General features: G+C 42.3%; 1 protein-coding gene across 14 annotated transcripts in view; it reads right to left on the bottom strand.

The window, feature by feature from the left end:
* PLCH2 (phospholipase C eta 2) overlaps positions 1-20,493 on the bottom strand; it is a 1,280,386-nt gene that overhangs the window by 152,390 nt on the left and 1,107,503 nt on the right. For all 14 annotated transcript variants that reach the window (XM_068240676.1, XM_068240675.1, XM_068240674.1 and 11 more), the window contains one exon: positions 4,073-4,159. In XM_068240676.1, the coding sequence (XP_068096777.1) occupies positions 4,073-4,159 (87 nt within the window). The remainder of the gene's footprint in view (positions 1-4,072; positions 4,160-20,493) is intronic.

Below are 20,493 nucleotides of genomic sequence, written 5' to 3'. Positions count from 1 at the left end.
CACACACCGCAGTGGAAGATACCAGGCCACAATTTTTTCTCAAAAAAGGCGATACCTAAACTGTGCCGTGATGTTGAAAGGCAAGTGGTGACATCTCTGGCACACAGCGTTGGGTCAAGGGTCCATCTGACCACGGATGCCTGGTCTGCAAAGCACGCTCAGGCCTGCCTGAAGACTAAGTCAGTCCCCACACACAGCATCTCTGCCTGCACGCCGTGTGACTTCCTGCCCCAAGACTAAGTCGCTCCCCACACAGCATCTCTGCCCGCAGGCCGGTTGACTGCCTTCTCCGCCATCACCAACAGGGTCCAGGACTCCAGGTGGATTCCTAAATTTTTAAGGCTGCTAGCAGCGGCCGCTATAATAATTTTTCTGGTGCGTGTACATACCTGCCTAATTTTTCTGGCTGCACAAACAGCTGTTTGCAGTCACTGCATAACTTTCACTGCATCTCTCACTGCACATTGTATTATACCTGGCAGTCAGTGCATACCTTTCACTTGAATGGATGGCAGACTTGCCCTCCATAACAGATTCTCGTGAAAAGATTTAAAGTTGTTTCATCTCATATACAGCAAGGCCTCGAAAGTTCTCCTGTATTGTTATTTTTGGTCACTACCTCGGGACGTGCATGCCATGCCTGCTGCCTTCCTTGGATGTGTGGTAGTGGTAGCCATTTCTTAGGCTCCCACTTCGGACTGGAATCGAACCAGGATTCCCCGGCCATTATCCGTGGTCACCATGCTACTGAGAAAGTACCATCAAAAGTTTCACACAGTTGAATGAATGGCAGACTTGCCCTCCATAACACATTCTTGGCAAATGCTTTCGATTTGGTTCGTCTTGCGCTGGGTCAAGGGTCCATCTGACCACAGATGCCTGGTCTACAAAGCACGGTCAGGGCAGGTACATTACTTATACAGCAAATGGGTCCTTACTTGGATGTGTGGTGGTGGTAGCCGGTTCTCAGGCTCCCCCTCCGGACCGAATTCGAACCCCGATTCCCCGGCCATTACCCGTGGTCACTCACAATGGCAGACTTGCCATCCATAACAGATTCTCATTACAGGTACTGAACAGCCAGCAGAAAATGTAATTTAAAAAAAATAGATGTAAGGTTTAACAATGGTAGAGAAAGAACCATCGAAAGTTGATAAGGCAGTCAGACATTACCTGATATCACTGAGGAAGAGCAATCTCGCCATGGTGCGCACCAGTCCAACACGGCTGTCACAACACAAACAGCTGTTTGCGGTGCGTTACAAAGTGAGTTTGGTGTGTCAGTGTGAAGCAGTACTCTAATTACACTCCCTGATTGATGTATACACATGCAAGATGTTTTAAAGCACTTTGAATGCTAAAATGCAGGCCTAATGTGATTTCTGCCCTTAAAACGCTGCTTTGCGTCAAATCCAGATTTTTCCCCGGGACTTTTGGCGTCTATCCCACTCATCCATGTAAAAACTCAGATGTTAAACCCCTTGAAACATCTTTTCCAACACTTTTCTGGCCAGCATAAGTGTTTCTAGTTTTCAAAGTTCACCTCCCAATTGAAGTCTATTGCGGTTCAAGGAAGTTCGTGCAAACCGAACTTTTGCGGAAGTTCGCAAAACTAAAATCGGAGGTTCGGGCCATCTCTGATCATCAATTGTTAACAGGACAATTTAAGGAGGATTTAAAATCTGATTCGATCTTAACATTCAACTGTAGGATTGGAATTTTTTCCATTTCCAATCAACCAAAGAATGGTTTTACATCAATTTGCACCACATACGCCACCCTTTTTCTATGCATTTTGTTCATGAAAATTGCATCAAAAGTTCAAATTTGAAAGAAAAATTATACCGTTAATGGACACCTTAAAGGGAACCTAAACTGAGAAGGATATGGATTTTTCCCTTTTAAAATAATACCAGTCGCCTGACTCTTCTGCTGATCCTGTGTCTCTAATACTTTCAGCCACAGCCCCTCATGCTTGTTTCAGGTGTGTGATTCAGCCACTACTGCGGCTAAAGAGATCAGCAGGGCTGCCAGGCAACTGGTATACGTTTATCACAGCCGCGCTGCTGGCAAGGTAAGTCTCTCTGTATTCAGCAATCCATATGGTGTCCCTAAGAGAGAGTTACAAACACATAGCGGGTAACCGCTAACAGTACACCCTGTGCTCAGCAAACACACTGTGTTAGGGAGAAAAACCGCCAGACGCAGGATGGGGACACTCGCTCTCCCGTCAATTCCCTGCTCACCGGCCAACTTTTGTAAAACTGCGTATCAATATCACAGTGATCTAGGCTCTGTGAATGAAAAGACAGAACACACCACTTCTCATAGCGTAAAAAAAGCTTATTTAATATGGCTCTCAAGCCCCACTTAAAATTCAGCGTACCAAATAATCTTTAAAACTGCATATCTCACATATCCAATGGTAGGTAGGTCTCTTCGCGTTTCCTCCGGCAAACCATCCGTGCAGCAACAGGTCAGGAGAAAGCGTATGTGTCTCTGGCTCCCCCACTACGCATTTCGTCACTAGGGGGCGTGACTCATAGAGAGACTAACCTTGCCAGCAGCGTGGCTGTGATAAACATATGTGTAAAGAGGAGGATTCTTTCTGACTTTTTAGACAGCAAGCTGGACACTATATTGCAATAAGGTGGTGAGCGCTGTATCATTTTGTATATATAGGCAACTGGTATTGTTTAAAAGGAAACATCCATATCCCTCTAACAATGGGGTGGAAATGGAGAGAAATTTAGTGGAGATCATGATCTTCAAGGACAAAAAAAATGTTATTTTACATAATTTTTTTAATTCAGACATGCTCTACTTAAAAGGACCACTACTGCGAAAAAGGAGTAAAATTTAAAATAAATGTAAACACATACAAATAAGTACATTTCTTGCAGAGCAAAATGAGCCATAAATTACCTCCTATGTTGCTGTCACTTACAATAGGTAGTAGAAATCTGACATTACCGACAGATTTTGGGCTAGTCCATGTCTCCATAGGGGATTCTCAGCATGGCCTTTATCGTATATAATAAAACCCCTCTGTCTCTGCATCCTGCCCCTGTGTGTGTGTTCCTGCTTCCAGACCTGACAGTTTGCGGTCTGTGAACCTCATTTTTTCCAACTGCCAATCAAGCAACATCTCCCTGTGTGCATATACTGCAGACAGCAGTGGAGGACGGGCGAGCGGAACGCATCTGTGCTTGCGTTGCTGGGGGTTTGAAGAGCACCCATAGCCTAGCGCCCATTTTTTAATGGGCGGACTTTTTTGCTAGTTCTTTATAAAGGCACTCCCTGGAAAAAATATTTACACAAAGATGCTGGCCAGCCTTCCTGCTCACCATACACTTTTTTTGGCAGTTGGATGGAGCAACTGCCATTTATTAACCCTCCTGGCGGTCTAATAAATTCCGCCAGGAGGAAGCGCAGCAGTTTTTTTTTTTAAAAACATGTAGCGAGCCTTCGGCGATCTCCGATCAGGAGCTTCTCCCGTCGCCATGGCGATAGGGCGGGATGACGTCACCGACGTCGTGACGTCATTGGGAGTCCCGATCCACCCCTCAGCGCTGCCTGGCACTGATTGGCCAGGCAGCGCACGGGGTCTGTGGGGGGCGGCGCGGCGGATAGCGGCGATCGAGCACGAGGCGGTGTCGATCGGTGTGCTGACTAGCAAAAAAAAAAAATTAAGCAAATCGGCCCAGAAGGGCCTGAGAAAACCTCCTGCGTGGCTTACCCCGAACTACGTTCAGGGTTACCGCCAGGAAGGTTAAGCAATTTTGAAAATTAAGAAAACCCTGAGAATAGTCATAAGCATATGAGCTAGTCTAAAACCTGTCGGTTCTGTCAGATTTCTATTACCTACTGTAAGAGACAGCAGCATAGGAGAAAAGGAATTTATGTCTCATTTTACTCCGGGAAAAATGTACTTCTTATTTCTATATGTTTATATGTACTTTACATTTTTATGATTTTCGCGATAATGGTCCTTTAAGTTCTACAGCCGAGGAGAACAGAGGCAGAAAAAAATTGAAACTTTTTGTATACTTTAAATATATACAACCTTCACCTTGTGCTTAGAAAAGCTTCCCATCAAAGAGCGACGCTTGATGGGACTGGGCTCTTCTCCGGATTCAACCTCCTCCTCCGTCTTGCTCTAGAAGACAAGATCAAAAATGGATTTTACTCTGGGCTTGTGTACACGGGTGTTTGTTCAGTATAACATGTAGCTCACACTTCAATACGTATTTTATTTGTGCATGAATTTGTATTGTGTTTGAACAGATTGTGGCCAAAGTCGCCCAGGGATTTCAATAAAACATCAAAATCTCTTCAAGCGTAGCAGTATGCGTTCATTGAAATCCACAAAGCAAAGGTTTACAAAAATACAGGTTTACACTCCTCCTAAGAATCAAACGGACTTGTATTTATTTTTAGGCATTCTTCAATAAAAAGTTAAAAAAAAAAAAGAATCAAACGGACAGAAGTCTTCTGTATTTGCAGCAGATAGTATAAAAATAAAAATTCATAGTGAAGAGCAGTAATGTGAATGTGCGTTCAGCTCAGCATCCTATCATGTGCAGGAGAAAAAGAGAGAGAGACCGGCTTAATCAGGGTTCTTTACTACTATGCATGCTGTACCCCAGCATAAAGTGCAGAATGAATCCATTGCTTAAAGAAAATCTGTAACGAAAAAACGTCCCCTGGGTACTCATCTCGGGTGGGGGGCTGCAAAACAGAAAGAAGGACTCTTTGAACTTCTAAGTGCTAACACTTTATCAGCAGTGTTTTCTCAGTCAGATAACACTCATTTGGCTTCTATTTGTTTTTTTTTGCCTCCTTTCCCTTGTGTCTCAAAATTAGACGCGACTGCCCAATGAATATCTTTGGACTGTTTCAACCTAACATGGGACATTACAAATTTTGATACCTGCAGCATTGTTGCAGAGGATGTATGCGTTCCTCCATAAAGGAACATAGCGCCACCTCCACCATGGACATTTATTTGGATGTTTTTCTCATTAAGTCACATTTCACTTTGGGTAGACTATAAAATTGTGTTCTATCCTCCACTGCTGCACACAAAGCTACCTGCATTTTAACAAAATGCAGATTCATTGCCATAAAGTCAAATTAAAGCGGTTTAACACCCAGCATTACAACTTTGCTTTAAAAGATTGCTTACAGCTTACAAACTATTATGCCAGATTTTTTTTTAAGCAGAAATTCACTGAATGGGTTAAACATGACATTTTAGTGTTGGATTCAACTAGGAATCCGCATCCGTTCTTATCTGTAGTTACAAAATGTATCTTTATTTGTAATACAAATAGACCTTTGAAAAGCCTGCCGGGGAAGCCCTCTTTGTTCTCTCAGAGCAGTGTTTGTTTGTTACATTGTAGATAGATACATTTGTAACTAAACAAGCAAGCACGAGGAGCATTTCTAGCTAAATGCAGCACTAAAATGTCATGTTTAATCCATTCAGTGAATTTCTGCAAAAAAAAAAATCTGGCATAATAGTTTATAAGCTGTAAGCAATCTTTTAACCACTTGACACCTGAGGCATTTTTTCTCTTGTGGACCAGAGCAATTTTCACCTGTCAGCGCTCCTCCCTTTCTTTTTCCAATAACTTAATCACTACTAATCACAGCGTAATGATCTATATCTTGTTTTTCTTGCCACCAATTAGGCTTTCTTTGGGAGTTACAGTATGCCAAGAATAATTTTATCCTAAATGCATTTTAACATGAATAATAAGAAAAAAAAATTATAAAATGCATTCTTTTTCAGTTTTTGACCATTATAGTGTTAAAATAAAACATTCTACTGTGGATAAAAGCCACACATTTTATGTGCCCTTTTGTCCCGGTTATTGCAACGTTCAAAAAATTTCCCTAGTACAATGTATGGCGCCAATATTTCATTTGGAAATAGAGGTGCATTTTTTCAGTTTTGCGTCCATCACTAATTACAAGCCCATAAATTAAAAATTAATAGTAATATACTGCCTTGACATCAATTTTTAAAAAGTTCAGTCCCTAATGTAACTACTTATATTTTTTTTTTATGTAATTCCCCCCTCCCCCCTTATATAAATAAAAAAAAAAGTTTGGGTATTATGGGAGGGTGTGGGAGGGAAATAGTTAATTATATCAGTCAGTGTGGGCATTTTTATTAAATAAAAAGCAATTTTGGTGCAATATACTTTTTGGCCACAAGATGTCCTCAGTCGTCATTTCCGATTCACGTACGTAAGCACGTGAATCGGAAGTAATCCGTGGCTGTGTAACACAGGAAGATACAATGAATGCCGGCGTCTCGTAGACGCTGGTATTCATTGAATCGGGGACTTAGATTTATGAATGGGACCTGCGGTCCCATTCATTAACTTCCCCTCTATGCGGCGGTAACGGCGGTGTGCGCGCACGCGCGAGCGGCGGCTGCATGCCGCTGCAGACTTGTTTTCACGGCCCTGCTGCATCCTGTCTTTTTTCCAGGGCCGTGATTATACTGCACGGCATGCAGCAAGTAGTTAAAGCAAAGTTGAAATGCTGGGTGTTAGACCACTTTAATGGCCTCTGCGATGAAACAAAAATGCCCCTAAGGTGGCCACACAAAAAGTTATTTTAAAAAATTCAATTTTAAGCCAGTTTGATAAAAACTATCCGAAAAATACAGGAAAAACAAAAGCTGCTTTAAAAAAAAAAATAAATAAATAAAATTGATCGAGAAATCTGATCGGAATTCCTGATTTGGGAGTTTTTTCACTCAATCGGGAATTTTTCGGAAGATTAAATGGTGTAGGCTAGATTGTCAATTTCCAGAGTTTTCAATCTTTTTTTTCCTAATTAAGGGAAAATTGAACATGTGTGATATATTGGTCAGTTTCTCAAATGTTACAATAGAAAAATTGATTGTACTTCAATTGAAAAATATATTTAAAAAAAATGTATCATGTGGCCACCTTTAGGCTATGACTGATCTTTTGATACGTTGTAACAGGTTTGCTTTAATTACCAATCCTGGAACAAATACACCAGCAGAAGATGTGTAACAAAACGTTGTGCACCTAAGATGTAATAAGTGACAGTTTAGCACTACATCTGCAGCTGTAAAACACCGCATTGCACAACAAAGGAGAACAATTAATTTGCTAGACTGCAGAATGAACAAACACCGGGAGGCATGATAATGGGAGGAATATTACCACACATCTCGGTAGCCTGTTGCTGTGAAGCAGCCAAGTAAATGTTTCTCATAAATATTCAGTAGGCTTCCCAAGCAGCAGAATGCGTTTCATAAAGTGTAGTCGGCGTAGTCACTCTGGCTTCAGCCACTAGGGTGCAGTGTGACTTTACTAAATGAAGTAATGTTGCATTAAGACCTGTACTAATCTTTGTTAAAGTGGACATGTGAATTCTGCCATTACTGACCACAACCTAAAAATATGCTGCCTTACTGTGTATTGATCCTGTGTTTCAGGGGCGTAGCAATAGGGGGTGCAGAGGTTGCGACCGCATCCGGGCCCTTGGGCCAGAGGGGGCCTTCGCTCCACTACAGTATTAGCGCTCTATTGGTCTTGTGCTCATAATAATCATTTCTATAGATACTTTGAATAGTGGTAACCATTAACAAACTGCTCCCCATCCCCTTCTTGCACCTCTGACACTGTAAAACTTGCATCGGGGCCCACAGCTCCTTAGCTACGCCACTGTGGTGTTTAGTACTTTTTTAATTCACTAAACCAGAACAAGTATACAGATGAGGTCTACTGACTTTGTAGTGCTGACCTGTACATACATTAGCTGCATGCGCGTTGCAGGTGTGTGACAAACCACTGAAGCCAGGAGTCAGTACAATATCCAAGTAATTAGTCTTCCTTAAGGTGGCCACACACCATACAATTTTTTAACTATCTGTTCAATTTAAGAATTGCAATCAATTTTCCTGACTGATTGTAACATTTCAAAAATATGACCAATGTACCACACACCTATGTTCAATTTTTTTCTCAATTCTGATAAAAATGATTGGAAACTCAGAGAAAATTGCAAGGGTGTGTATATTAATAAATTAACAATCCAACACACACCACTATCTGGCATTCCGGATTGATTTAAATCGAAAAAAACCAGGAAATCCGATCGGATTTTTCAGTCGAATGAAAAAAAAGCTTTCGATTTTTTCGAGAGATACGATTGTTTTAATCGAATTACTGTAAAATCGGATCATTTTATTGTATCGTGTGTGGCCACTAGTGATGGGCGAACATCCAGATGTTCGGGTTCGGCCGAACATGCCCCCGATATTCAGCATGTTCGGGCCGAACCCAACCCGAACATGTCCCTTTGGGGCCCCTATAGGGTCCCAGCATAAAGGGAGAGCATGCCCCGAGCTCGCGCGGGGGGGGGGGTCAGAAATGCCCCCCACCCCTCCACGCTAAGCTCTCCCTTCTGCTGGACCCTATAAAATTAAATCTAAGTCCCCCAAAGGTACCTTGCAGGCTGGCAGGAGGAGGGCAGGAAGCGGGCAGCCGGAGAGCATAGGCGCTAGTACCATCTGATACTTCCGCCCTCTCTCTGACGCACTTCCTGTTTACATTTGTAAGTCACGTCAAGAGAGAGCAGAAGTACCGCGATGACGCGTACAAGGGTACGCGTCATCTACATGATGACACGTACCCTCGTACACGTCATCGCGGTACTCCTGCTGTCTCTTGACGCGACTTACAAAAGTAAACAGGAAGTGCATCAGAGAGAGGGCGGAAGTACCAGATGGTACTAGCGCCTATGCTCTCCGGCTGCCCGCTTCCTGCCCTCCTCCTGCCAGCCTGCAAGGTACCTTCGGGGGACTTAGATTTAATTTTATAGGGTCCAGCAGAAGGGAGAGCTTAGCGGGGAGGGGTGGGGGGCATTTCCGACCCCCCCCCCCGCGCTCGGGGCATGCTCTCCCTTTATGCTGGGACCCTATAGGGGGCTATGTTCGGCCGGACACAAAGAAGGCCTGTTTGGGTTCGGGCAGCGTGGCCGAGCACCATCCCGAACACCATGAGGTGTTCGGGGGGGTGCCGAACCGAACCCGAACAGGCCAAAATCCGGGCGAACCCGAACAGTGGCGAACACTGTTCGCCCATCACTAGTGGCCACCTTTAGAATTAGGTCAGCAAAGGCTGCTTTTATAATGCTCAATCACAAGAAAATGTATGCGTGCTCTACGCCAAGCTTAACCCTTTCAAGTCTAGCTGTGCAAATCTGGCTAAAATGGCTTATCATGAGACATGCTCATGCAGAAATGCATCTGCTTTCGCATGCCAAACTTTGCAGGGTCAAAAACCAATACCGCGAAGCGGTTGCCCTGCGGGAATTAGTTCATGCTAGGCAGTGAGAGCCTGGGGCCCCACAGCCCCCCCGGTTGTATGGGGGCAATGGGAAGCCTCCCCGAGGCGCTCCTGGATAGTGCTGTATAGCATGAACTAATTCCCGCAGGGCAACCGCTTCGCGGTATTGGTTTTTGACCCTGCAAAGTTTGGCATGCGAAAGCAGATGCATTTCTGCATGAGCATGTCTCATGATAAGCCATTTTAGCCAGATTTGCACAGCTAGACTTGAAAGGGTTAAGCTTGGCGTAGAGCACGCATACATTTTCTTGTGATTGAGCTGCTTTTATAATGTCTTAGTAAAGGTCCACTTTAAAAAAAAAATCTCATGAAAGCTGAATCACAATGAGAGTGAAGCAGTTCAGAAATATATGTTAGTAATTATTTTACTAGCGCAGTAAAGAATATATTTTAAAGAGGTTCATGAGTTTTTTACAGTTTTTTATGATGCTATCATAATTCTACAGCACGGTGGTGTAGTGGTTAGCACTCTTGCCTTGCAAGTGGTGGATCCCTGGTTCGAATTCCAGCCAGGTCAATATCTGCAAGGAGTTTGTATGTTCTCCCCATATATGTGTGTGTTTCCTCTGGGTACTCCGGTTTCCTCCCACATCCCCAAAAACATACAGATAGGTTAATTGGCTTCCCCCAAAATTGGCCCTGGACTATGATACATACACGGGACTAGACATATGACTATGGTAGGGATTAGATTGTGAGCCCCTCTGAGGGACAGTTAGTGGCAAGACAATATACTCTGTACAGCGCTGCGGAAGATGTCAATGCTATATAAATACTAAAGAATGATAATAATAATAATAATAATAATAATAATACTACAATGCAATACACAAAACATTTGTAAAGTACTTTTCTCCCATGTTACTCAAAGTGCACAGATAGGTCTCAGAACAATATATAGTTGCAGGCTAGACTGTGTTATAGAGGAAATGGTCAGGTATTTCTAACCAGGAGGAATAAGAACATACACTGTAATAAACACAGGTATAAAATGCAGATGTTTAGATTGTGAGCCCCTCAGAGGGGCAGTTAGTGACAAGACTATTTGCTTAACTTTTGGCGGACCGCCGCAGTATAAATCTATGTCAGGCGGGTGGCGTTGCGGTTCTGACCGGACGTAAACTATGTCCCATTCAGTGAACAAACAAAGAAATGAGGATTGGCTCTTAGGTGCATGGAAAAGAGTAGAAAAATGCTTTATTATATAAATCACATATATTAGAACACTACACATAAATCCCCCCTAAAATACATTTAAACCCATAAAAATGTGTATTCCTCCTCAACACTTGTTCCACCTAAGGGGGCTGCAGTCCCCCAAAAACTAGGTTGTTAGTAGGTACAGAGTCCACTTCCAAAAAAACACAATGATGATCATCACAAAAAATCCGGCTATGGGGTCCCAAAAGACATGACCTGATTAGTTACTGATAGATGCACAGGTGGCAATTATGATGGATGTAAATCGATGTGCAGAAGATTCATAGAGCAAATGGCCGCACGTGGCTTCAGCACAACCATGTAGCAATGGATATCAGCATAGTCCACAGCACCTCCATACACATTGCAGAATAGCTTGTTAGTAGATGCAGGCAGGATGAGCATGAATCAATGGAACAATGGATATCAGCATAGTCCACAACACCTCCATACACATTGCAGAATAGCTTGTCAGTAGATGCAGGCAGGATGAGCATGAATCATATATACTACAGTACATATCCCTCATTCGCAGGGCAGTGAGGCACATAAGCAGCAACAGAAGCAGCATGCACTATAGGTCTTGTCCCTCAATCGCAGGGCAGTGAGGCACATAAGCAGCAACAGAAGCAGCATGCACTATAGGTCTTGTCCCTCAATCGCAGGGCAAGTAGCATCCACCAGCATATTCTTGGTGCCCACACCATGCACATGCAACAAAGGCAGCAGAGTTGAGCGCATGCAGTATTCAGCAAGAGTACATCCCTCCATACAGGAAATTGAGGCAGTGTAATGAACAGTTGAATCAATGGATGATATCAGGCATGTCACATAGTTACCAGATCCGTGCCGGTATGTCAGATGACCGTAGGACGGCTCCTGATGTACTCATGTAGAGTGAGGTGGGAGAGGTGGAGAAGGAAAAATGCTGCCAGGAATGCCTGACATGTTTTGCCGCAACTAGCGGCCTTTTCAAAGGCAGGCAGCGTAGATAGCATCCAGACGCCATTACAGCGTCTCTAAATACATGCACTGGCCGCTCCGCTCCGCCCGCCCAGCGTCCCGCCGCCTCCACGTCACCGCTACACGCCCACAAATCATCCATGCGGGCGTGTGGACGCCAGGTCCCCGGAGCGCATTTGCGCTCCATCTCCACATTCCCGGAAGCGCCATTATGCACCCACCAGGAAGCAGAAAGGGGGCAAGTGCCCAATAGCGAGGACGGGGAGCGGCGAGGCAGGGGCGGAGCAAAGCGGAGCCACCCCTCAACATCAAAATGTAAACACACCCGTATAACAAAACCCTTAGACTTATAAATTAACAACTATAAATACACCCACCCCTCCGCCCATAAAGCAAAGGGAAAGGCCACTGACATTTACCCTAAGACAGTGCAGAGACCCATGTCCGCAGTTGTTGTTTCCGCTATTTGATGTTGTTTCCACCACTTGAGATAGTTTTTACATATGTCCCATTCACCGCGCGTCCCCGCCCGACACCGCCGCTCTCCACCCGCCGCAATTAGCAACCCTGCCGTCTCTATGACGGCAGAGCACTGTGAGCCAGGCAGGAGCCGGTTTCATTGGCTCCTGGCCCTGTCATTCCTGTAAGCCAATCCCATTGGCTTACATTGAGTGACAGGGTCAGGAGCCAATAAAAGCGTCATAGAGACGGCAGAGAGAGCAGCCTGCGGCGGGGACAGAGTGGCGTGACCGTTGGGAGCGAAGGATTATTGCGGTGATTCTTCGGGATGCTGCATTTTAGCGTACCAACAGCCTTTGGTCTTTAAGGGGGCAGAGGCTGCTGGTACCGACGTGGTTAGAAACCAGAGATGAATACTTTGGCACAAAACTAACATATCCCCCGATGGATTTTCCCAAATAAATGCTATACTTCGTATTTTCGCCGCTCTGGTGTTCCTGTTTTTTTGTGTTCTGTTACTAAAACTCCATGCAAAACACAGTTCATGAGAAAAGCATATTATTTAGTGGGCTGTATGCAAAATGAAATCACTATTTTTAAAAACCTCTTATGACTAACAAATATAGATATAAAAACAACAACAAAAAACCACACGTTTTTCAATATACCCTTACATTAGCAGCTCCTCCCATCTCATCATAGCTCTCTGATGCTGCAACAGGAAAGAAGAGCCAAAGCCCCTTAAGAGAAAGTGTCATTAGGGCCTTGCTGTAACAGATTGTAGTGTAACTATTTCAACTAATGTACCCTTCTTAAAGTTGAAGATTGTATACAAATGTAAGCAGACTGCAGAGTGGTGCAGCGGAAGTGTGCTGGGCCCATAACCCAAAGGTTGATGGATCGAAACCAACCTCTGCTAGGCATGATTTCACCTCGCTTTATTGCATGGGCAAAACTGTTTCCATAGCCCTGTAAGAGAAAGTGTAATAAGGGCTCAGCCGTAACAGATATTACGGTAGCTAAGACTACTCCTGGGCATTTCTTGTAGTGGAAGAGATGAGTGAACTGTGACACCACACTTAAAAAAAACAACAAAAAAACGAAAAATGAGAAGCTTCCCCATATTGGAACATTGGATTTGGTAAAGTCTTAAGGCAATGTGTTGTAAGACACAAGTAAGCTTTATGTTAGCAGGAATGGTTGCATGGCCACCTAGTTTTCATCCTTTCCAGGCCAGCTAGGCTGGCTTCAGCCTGTAGTGTTGGTAGTATAGTGGTGAGCATAGCTGCCCTCCAAGCAGTTGACCTGGGTTCAATTCCTGGCCAATGTATGCGAGTTGGCTTTTGACATCCTACCAATCCCTGGAAGGCAAGATCTTCCTCCGGAGGAGAAGGAGGGGGAGGAGGAAGGGAGGGAGGAAGGGAGGGAGGGAGAATTACACTCCCTGATTGATGTATACACATGCAGTACTGTAGGCCTGCAATTCAGCACTGAATGTGATTTCTGTTCTTAAAACACTGCTTTGCGTGAAAACTAAAAAAAATTCCGGGACTTTTGACGTCTATCCCAGTCAACCATGTGTTCCTCCAGGGGTTAGATGCTCTGAAACATCTTTTCCATCACTTTTCTGGCCAGCATAATTTTTTCTAATTTTTCAAGTTCGCCTCTCCATTCAAGTCTATGGCAAGTTCACGAACGTTAGCGGAGGTTCGCGAACCGGGTTCATGAACCTAAAATCGGAGGTTCGGGCCATCTCGAATGTTAACCTCTAAATTCATCTTACTTCCTTCATGTTCCCTTTAAGGTCCATCTCCCCATAGAGGGCTGCCTATTGCTCCCTCCTGGTGCTCTGAGAGAAAAATTGTCACATAACAGTGGAGCCAAGTGCACGGGGCAGTAGAATTGGGGGGACTATTGCTTATTGCTGAAAGAAAAACAAACAAAAAAAAACACTAATGGAGAGCACTCAAATGACGAGAGTACAGGGGGCAGTATGGATGGGACACTAATGGAGAATATTGTAACTGAGGTATCACTAGATACATAGAGTGCGGATCGCACACTATGTCCAGTGCGTCAGAATGAACAGCACTGTACATAGTGTGAATGAGCCCTTACACATCTGTCAGCTGATGAAATGTAGATTACATACCGTACTTCTCCATGAGATCTGGTGCACAAAACCAATAATACCATAACCCTAAAACCTTCTGCAAATAGCTACAAAGACAAAGGCCATGGGACCAGCCCTTTGGGGTCTGCAAAAGACAATTGGCATTATTTATTTCAGAAGATAAGGGCCATTTCATTTGTTTGAGTGGTGGGAGCAGATGTGCATAAAACTATGGAAACTGTCCACACTTTAAATAGACATACACCTCATGTTTTTAAACAAAGAGCTATGAGAAATAATAATGTGACAGTCTGGCCATGGAATTGTCTGCTATTTCTACCTAAACAATAAGCTGCATATCATAACAAGCTCAATTACGAATGAGGAACATATTGGGAATGTGGGGGCGTGGTAAAGTAGAAATCTCGCCTTTCATTGATAAAGCCCATGTGACTAGTTTATTGCAATATGGTGCTTATCTGCAGATCTTAATATAAAGCAAGTAGTCATAATTGGCTTTGTGTAGCAATTTCTGCCTAGGAAGGAAAAACTTTCTTTCCCCTTTCTTGTGTTCGGCACATTTCTGTCTGCAGGGAATGGTAATAGCCAATTTAATGTGTCGTGGCTTCAACAGAATGATGTTGGCCTGTCCTGAATATTTAATAGAGTCCGGATAATACAATGGAAGGAAAGTTTCCTCGGAGACAATTTTTTGGCACCATCATTAATAAGTTCAGTGATATGGATGCTGATAGATCTATGATAAATGTGTTTTTATAAAGCTGAAACAGAGGCACATGAGGGGCAAAATTAATTTGAATAGTACCTGTCTGTTGTGCTGATCTCTTGGCCCTTCATAACTTCTGAGTCACTAATCCAGAACAAATCTGATGTTGGGGTAATCTGTCATCTAGTTAAACCCATGTCTCCTGATATCACAGTTCTGGGCTCCCGCACCACTTCCTGGTTTTGTGTGGCAGGCCAGGTCCTTTCTGCATTAGGCTCAGCCACTAGGCATAAGCAGAGGGACATGGTGGCTGCCATAATTATTTCCTTTTAAAGTGGTCCTGAACTCAGAACTTTCTCTCAGCTCTTAAAGTTAAGCAATGGCATAATAACTTTAAAAGAAAAACCTTTGTTACAGCTTATAGAACCCCTGCAATAAATCTGAAGTGTGTCTAATAATACAAATTATCCGAACATTTGTATAGCTTTTCTCTTGTCGGACTCAAAGTGCTCAAGAGTTGCAGCCACTGGGACGCGCTCAAGAGGCCACCCTGCAGTGTTAGGGAGTATTGCCTTGAACTCCTTACTGCGTAGGTACTGACCCTAGCCATTCGAACCCTGGTCTCCCATGTCAAAGGCGGTGCCCTTGTCCAGTGCACTATCCAGCCACCGGGTTTCATGGAGGCAGACAAAGTGTTAACATTCTGTGTTTACATATTAGCTGTGTCTGCTGAGGACTGCTGACTTTCTGTGCAGACACAGCTGAGAGATCAAATTACCCTTGTGATTGCTTAAAGTGGACCCAAATTATAAGATACAAGATTTCAGAAATAAAATCTAAATTATAATAATAAATCGCAGCCTTTTTTCAGCTGCATGATGACAAATATAAAATATTTTACATTTATTGGAGTAACCCCTTCCTTCCTTTCAAATTGCCGGGACAGAATCTAGCAAACTGGTGAAGTAGGTGGTGTCCAGCAATGGAGGAATTGCTAATGGCTGCCCCCAGTATAATCCTAGTTATGAAAAAAGTAGGGTAAAAAGCAGTCACTGAAATGCTCATAGGCTTGAAGGAGTATTTATTTATCTTTGTATGTGTCAGAGTGGTGCAACTAAATATTTTTAATTAAAAAAAATGTTTGGTTTGGTTTGAGTCCGCTTTAAAGTTGAGCGGGAATTAGGCTCTTCTCTCTAAAAAGATACAGGGTGCATTTCTCTCAGTTTTCCTTATGTCCTGTGCAAGAGTTGAGGTCCACTTTAAAGGACAACTATCAAAAGGATAGTTTTTTCTATTAGCCTCATTAATACATAATAGAGTGATTGATATAAAAGACAATGTGTGCGCAATTAACTTTTTCTCCTAAATGGTCTCTCTTTTATATTCTCTCTAGAATAACTTTTTAGATTTAAAATGTACCTACAACTTACAATGTACATTTTATAACAAGGTATGAAAATATCACCTAGGAGAAAAAGTGAATTGCATATGGGTCCATGAGAGTAAAAACAAATATTTTTTTTTCTTCTTTATCTTTACATTACCTCTGACATACTTTCCCATATTCACCCTGTATGGCGCCCTGCTCATCTCTTCTTTGCTGGCAGAAGTGTCTGAATCCCACACCTGAGACAAGCATGCAGCTAATCCAGTTAAAATGAATTTTTAAAAAAACCTGAGCGCTATGCCCAGCAAGGCAAGCTGCATTATTTAAAAGGTAATATATATGCCAGTGTCTTGTTGTTTGTAATAAACGGTTCTGTTGGAATCATAAAACCAATAAAAACTTACCTGTTAAAAAAATAAATAAATGAATACCAGTGTCTATATCCTTCTCAGTTTAGGTGTGCTTTTAAAGGGGAGCGGGTTGGGGGTATCCAAATTCCATAAAACTGAGCTTTCCAGATTTTACATGTGAGAGATTGCTACAGTTCTGGGAGAAATTACTTTAGTCACCGGACTGAGACAGCTTGTAATGTTGTGTTTTTTCCACACTTCATGTTTACATTAACATGCAAATATCCGACTGCAGCTTCTCAAGAGTAACTGAGTGGCGGGCACAGAATACGAAGGCTACTTGTGGAAGTGAATGGGTGCAGAGTTATATGTAACAAACGTGTTAAAGAAGGGAAGAACTGCTTTAAATATTATGTAAACAACCCAAAATAAAGCAGAAGCCTAGACCATCTAAATCAGGAGATAGTCATTGAAGATAAATGTTTACAGCACTATATATGAAAATCGGAGTAAAAAAATAAAAATAAAGAATTACAGTAAAACCTTGGATGGCAAGTAACTTGGTTTAAAAACGCTTTGTAAAACAAGCAAAATTTATGAAATTTTGACTTGATAAGCAAGCAACGTCTTGATATACAAGCAAAGAACATGTATAGATGCGTCACATCACAACTAAAGTGATTGCTCTTCTTTGACACTGCAGGATTGTACGTAAACTGAATGCAGGGACTGTAAATAGCACATTGCTATGAAATCCTCAAAAGTAAACAAGACAAGACATATAACACTTATATAACAATTATATTGCACTTTTCTCCTGGCAGACTCAAAGCGCCAGAGCTGCAGCCACTAGGGTATGCTCAGTAGGCAGTAGAAGTGTTAGGGAGTCTAGCCAAAGGTCTCATTGACTAGGTGCAGGTTTAATGAACTTGAAGAGCCATGATTTGAACCCTGGTCTCCTGTGTCAGAGGCAGAGCCCTTAACCATTACACTATCCAGCCACTGCAAAGCAATGATCACTGGATCAGTTCCTTGTTAAAGAGAGCCCGAGGTGGGCTCATGAAATAAAAAAAAAAACTAGGCTACCCAATCCTAAGGGCTGTGCAGATCAAGTAGCCGCCAAAACCTCAGCTCTCCGCCGCTCTTGTGGGCCACACTGGCCCACTTTCGTATCCTCTGGGTCACGACGCTGCAAGAAGAGACTGAGACTCTCTCCCAGTATGCAGGGAGGCAGGGGAGGGGCAGGGGCATGGCCAGTGAGAGAGAGCTGCCCAATGGCAGCTCTGGAAACCATGCAGGCGTTTAAAACAGGGAATCCCTCTTGTACGTGTTTACCCTTGAGATAGCAACAAATATTGTTGCTAATCTTGGTGGGCATATTGTGGCGGTGGGGGGACCAAGAGCAGCGGTGGGGGGACAAAGAGGTATGTCATGAGGCAGAGAACATGCCTCTGTGTCCCATCTGCCCTCCACGAACCCCCTTGGGTTCCCTTTAAAAGACACTTATACTGTTTTAAATATTTTTATTTAAAGGATTTTGGATATTTAGAATAAATCATTTGTTTCCACGAATCCTTATGAGGAAATTTGCTTTGATAGAACAGTGCTTTGGATTACAAGTATGTTTCTGGAACAAATTATGCTTGCAAACCAAGGGTCAGCTGTATTGCACTGTTTAGAAGTTTTGCAGACGAGTAAGACAACAGATGACAGCATTCAGAGTTCACATCCCTGGGCAGCACATAACCACTTGGTTACAGCGGCTGTTTGTTTTGCAAATTGAACAAGGCTGCAACCTGTATTAAACATTTGGACAATAAAGTTTTACAAAACAAATAATGTAACATCAATATTTAAATATACTAACCCTCTTAAGAAAAACTTGAAGAAAAAAAAAAAAAACACAGACTATGGAATGTGTAGTTTTATTTTAGCACTAGGAACTGCATTATACAAAGTAGAGTACATGAGACTATGGTGCTCTGTATTATACAGGAGAATGCATCCTTTACATCTGTTTAAATGAATACAAGGAATAAGTGCAGAATATCATTATCTGCATGGAATCACTCAGCCAGCAGTATTGTACTTTTATGTGATCACAAAAGACCTTGCGGACTATAAAAGCTATAGTAGGGAGTGCATTATTCTTTACGTAGTTACTTTTATGTTTAATAGCCCATAAATAACAAGGAACAAGGCACATTGATCTAGACAGCTGGCACACTGCGATGGTCATTTCAATTTAAGAGGGATTTGCCAAAACATTCTAGGAGCAGTCAATGCCTATACATAATGAATGAGGTATCTAGGCAGTCATGTTTCAACCAAAGATGTGCTGTATGAGAAATGATGAATAATGAATCAGGAAATCAAACCTGGCTTAAATGTTTTCACTTGGCAGAGACGTCTGTTGGACATTTACAGATCCACCTCTGTGCAAGAAGTCGTGTGGTGAGAGGCAAATAGACTATCATTAAGGTACCAGTCAGGACTCAACATACAAAAGCCAGATAAGGAAAAAAAAAACACAAACAAAAAAAAAACATTTTCTTGAAGTGCAACTAAACTTCCAAAATTTTACAACCCTTCAGGTAGACAATCCACTTTGTATAGCCAACTAAAATAAAAAAAAAACACCAAAGACTACATTTTATTATGAATAACTCTAAAATACAATTGTAAATGAAAAGATTATGGGAAGGAACAAAGCAGTAAATAGAGGTAGGAATCTGGAATAGGAGCCTGAAATAGTTGGGTTATTGGATGTGAAGGACAGCTTGAGCCCCCACACCTGGCTATATGCCTATATGCTAAATCAAACTACAGCGTTAAAGAGCAACTGTAGAGAAAATATCAAATAAAATTGCATATTTTACATTAACCACTTCCTGTCCTGTTTGACTTAACCGCCAACAGGATATTTTAATGCTTCACTCGCTTGTGCTGCTGCCATGTACGCGCGCCCAATGCGCACACCTGCCGGGACTCACTTGTCTGTGATTGGTGCACACATATTCCCTGAGCCAAAGTTCCTGTGAATGAATGATCATAGCTTTGCTAGAGTGCATGTTCATTAATTAAAAAGTTACACCATTCACAAACGCTTCCTGCGAACATTGGATAAAAATACATTACAAACACACCTCTTCTATAGTTATTGACGCCTTCTGCCCTTCTCCCTCCCCATAATTATTAAACATAAATCACTAGAAAAAAACAACAACCCAGAAACAAAGTGACAGCATTTAAAAAACAAATAGTTACATTAGGGACTAGTAATTATTGATCGGGTACAGTGAGAAACCAAAATAATATATTGTCGCCATAAATTGTACTAGGAACATAATTTAAATGTTGTGATAGCTGGGACAAATGTGTAAATAAAAAGTACGAGTTTTATGTACAGTTGCATTGTTTGTTTTAAAACTATACGGATGGAATTTGAGAAATATTGTATATATTTTCAGGTTTTACTTGTTTTTCCCTTTACAATGCATAGAACAAAGTAATTACTGAAAACAAGAATCACCCACAAAAAGACTAAATTTGTGGCGAAAATAAGATAACAGATCATTTAGGTGTTAGAAGCAGTGATAAAGTTATGGGCAAATGAATGTGAGGAGTGCTGAAAAGTGAAAATGGTTCTTGGTGGGAAGGGTAAAACAGCCTGTGGAGTGGATATTTTATAAATTATTTACTCAGTGTTTGCCCATTGTGAAATCTTTCCTCTCCCTGATTTTCATTCTGAAATTAATCACAGGTAGCCACATTTTTAGTCATGCCAGGTGATCTCTGTAGATTGTTTCCAAGAGTTCTATGCACAGAGGGATAAACTGCTTTCTTGGTAGTTAGCAAAGGCCATTATTTCCCACAAGGTAATGAGGTAC

The sequence above is a fragment of the Hyperolius riggenbachi genome, chromosome 6 (assembly GCF_040937935.1).
Source record: "Hyperolius riggenbachi isolate aHypRig1 chromosome 6, aHypRig1.pri, whole genome shotgun sequence".
NCBI classification, from domain to species: Eukaryota; Metazoa; Chordata; class Amphibia; order Anura; family Hyperoliidae; genus Hyperolius; species Hyperolius riggenbachi.
This window is presented reverse-complemented; position numbering and strand designations above follow the sequence as displayed.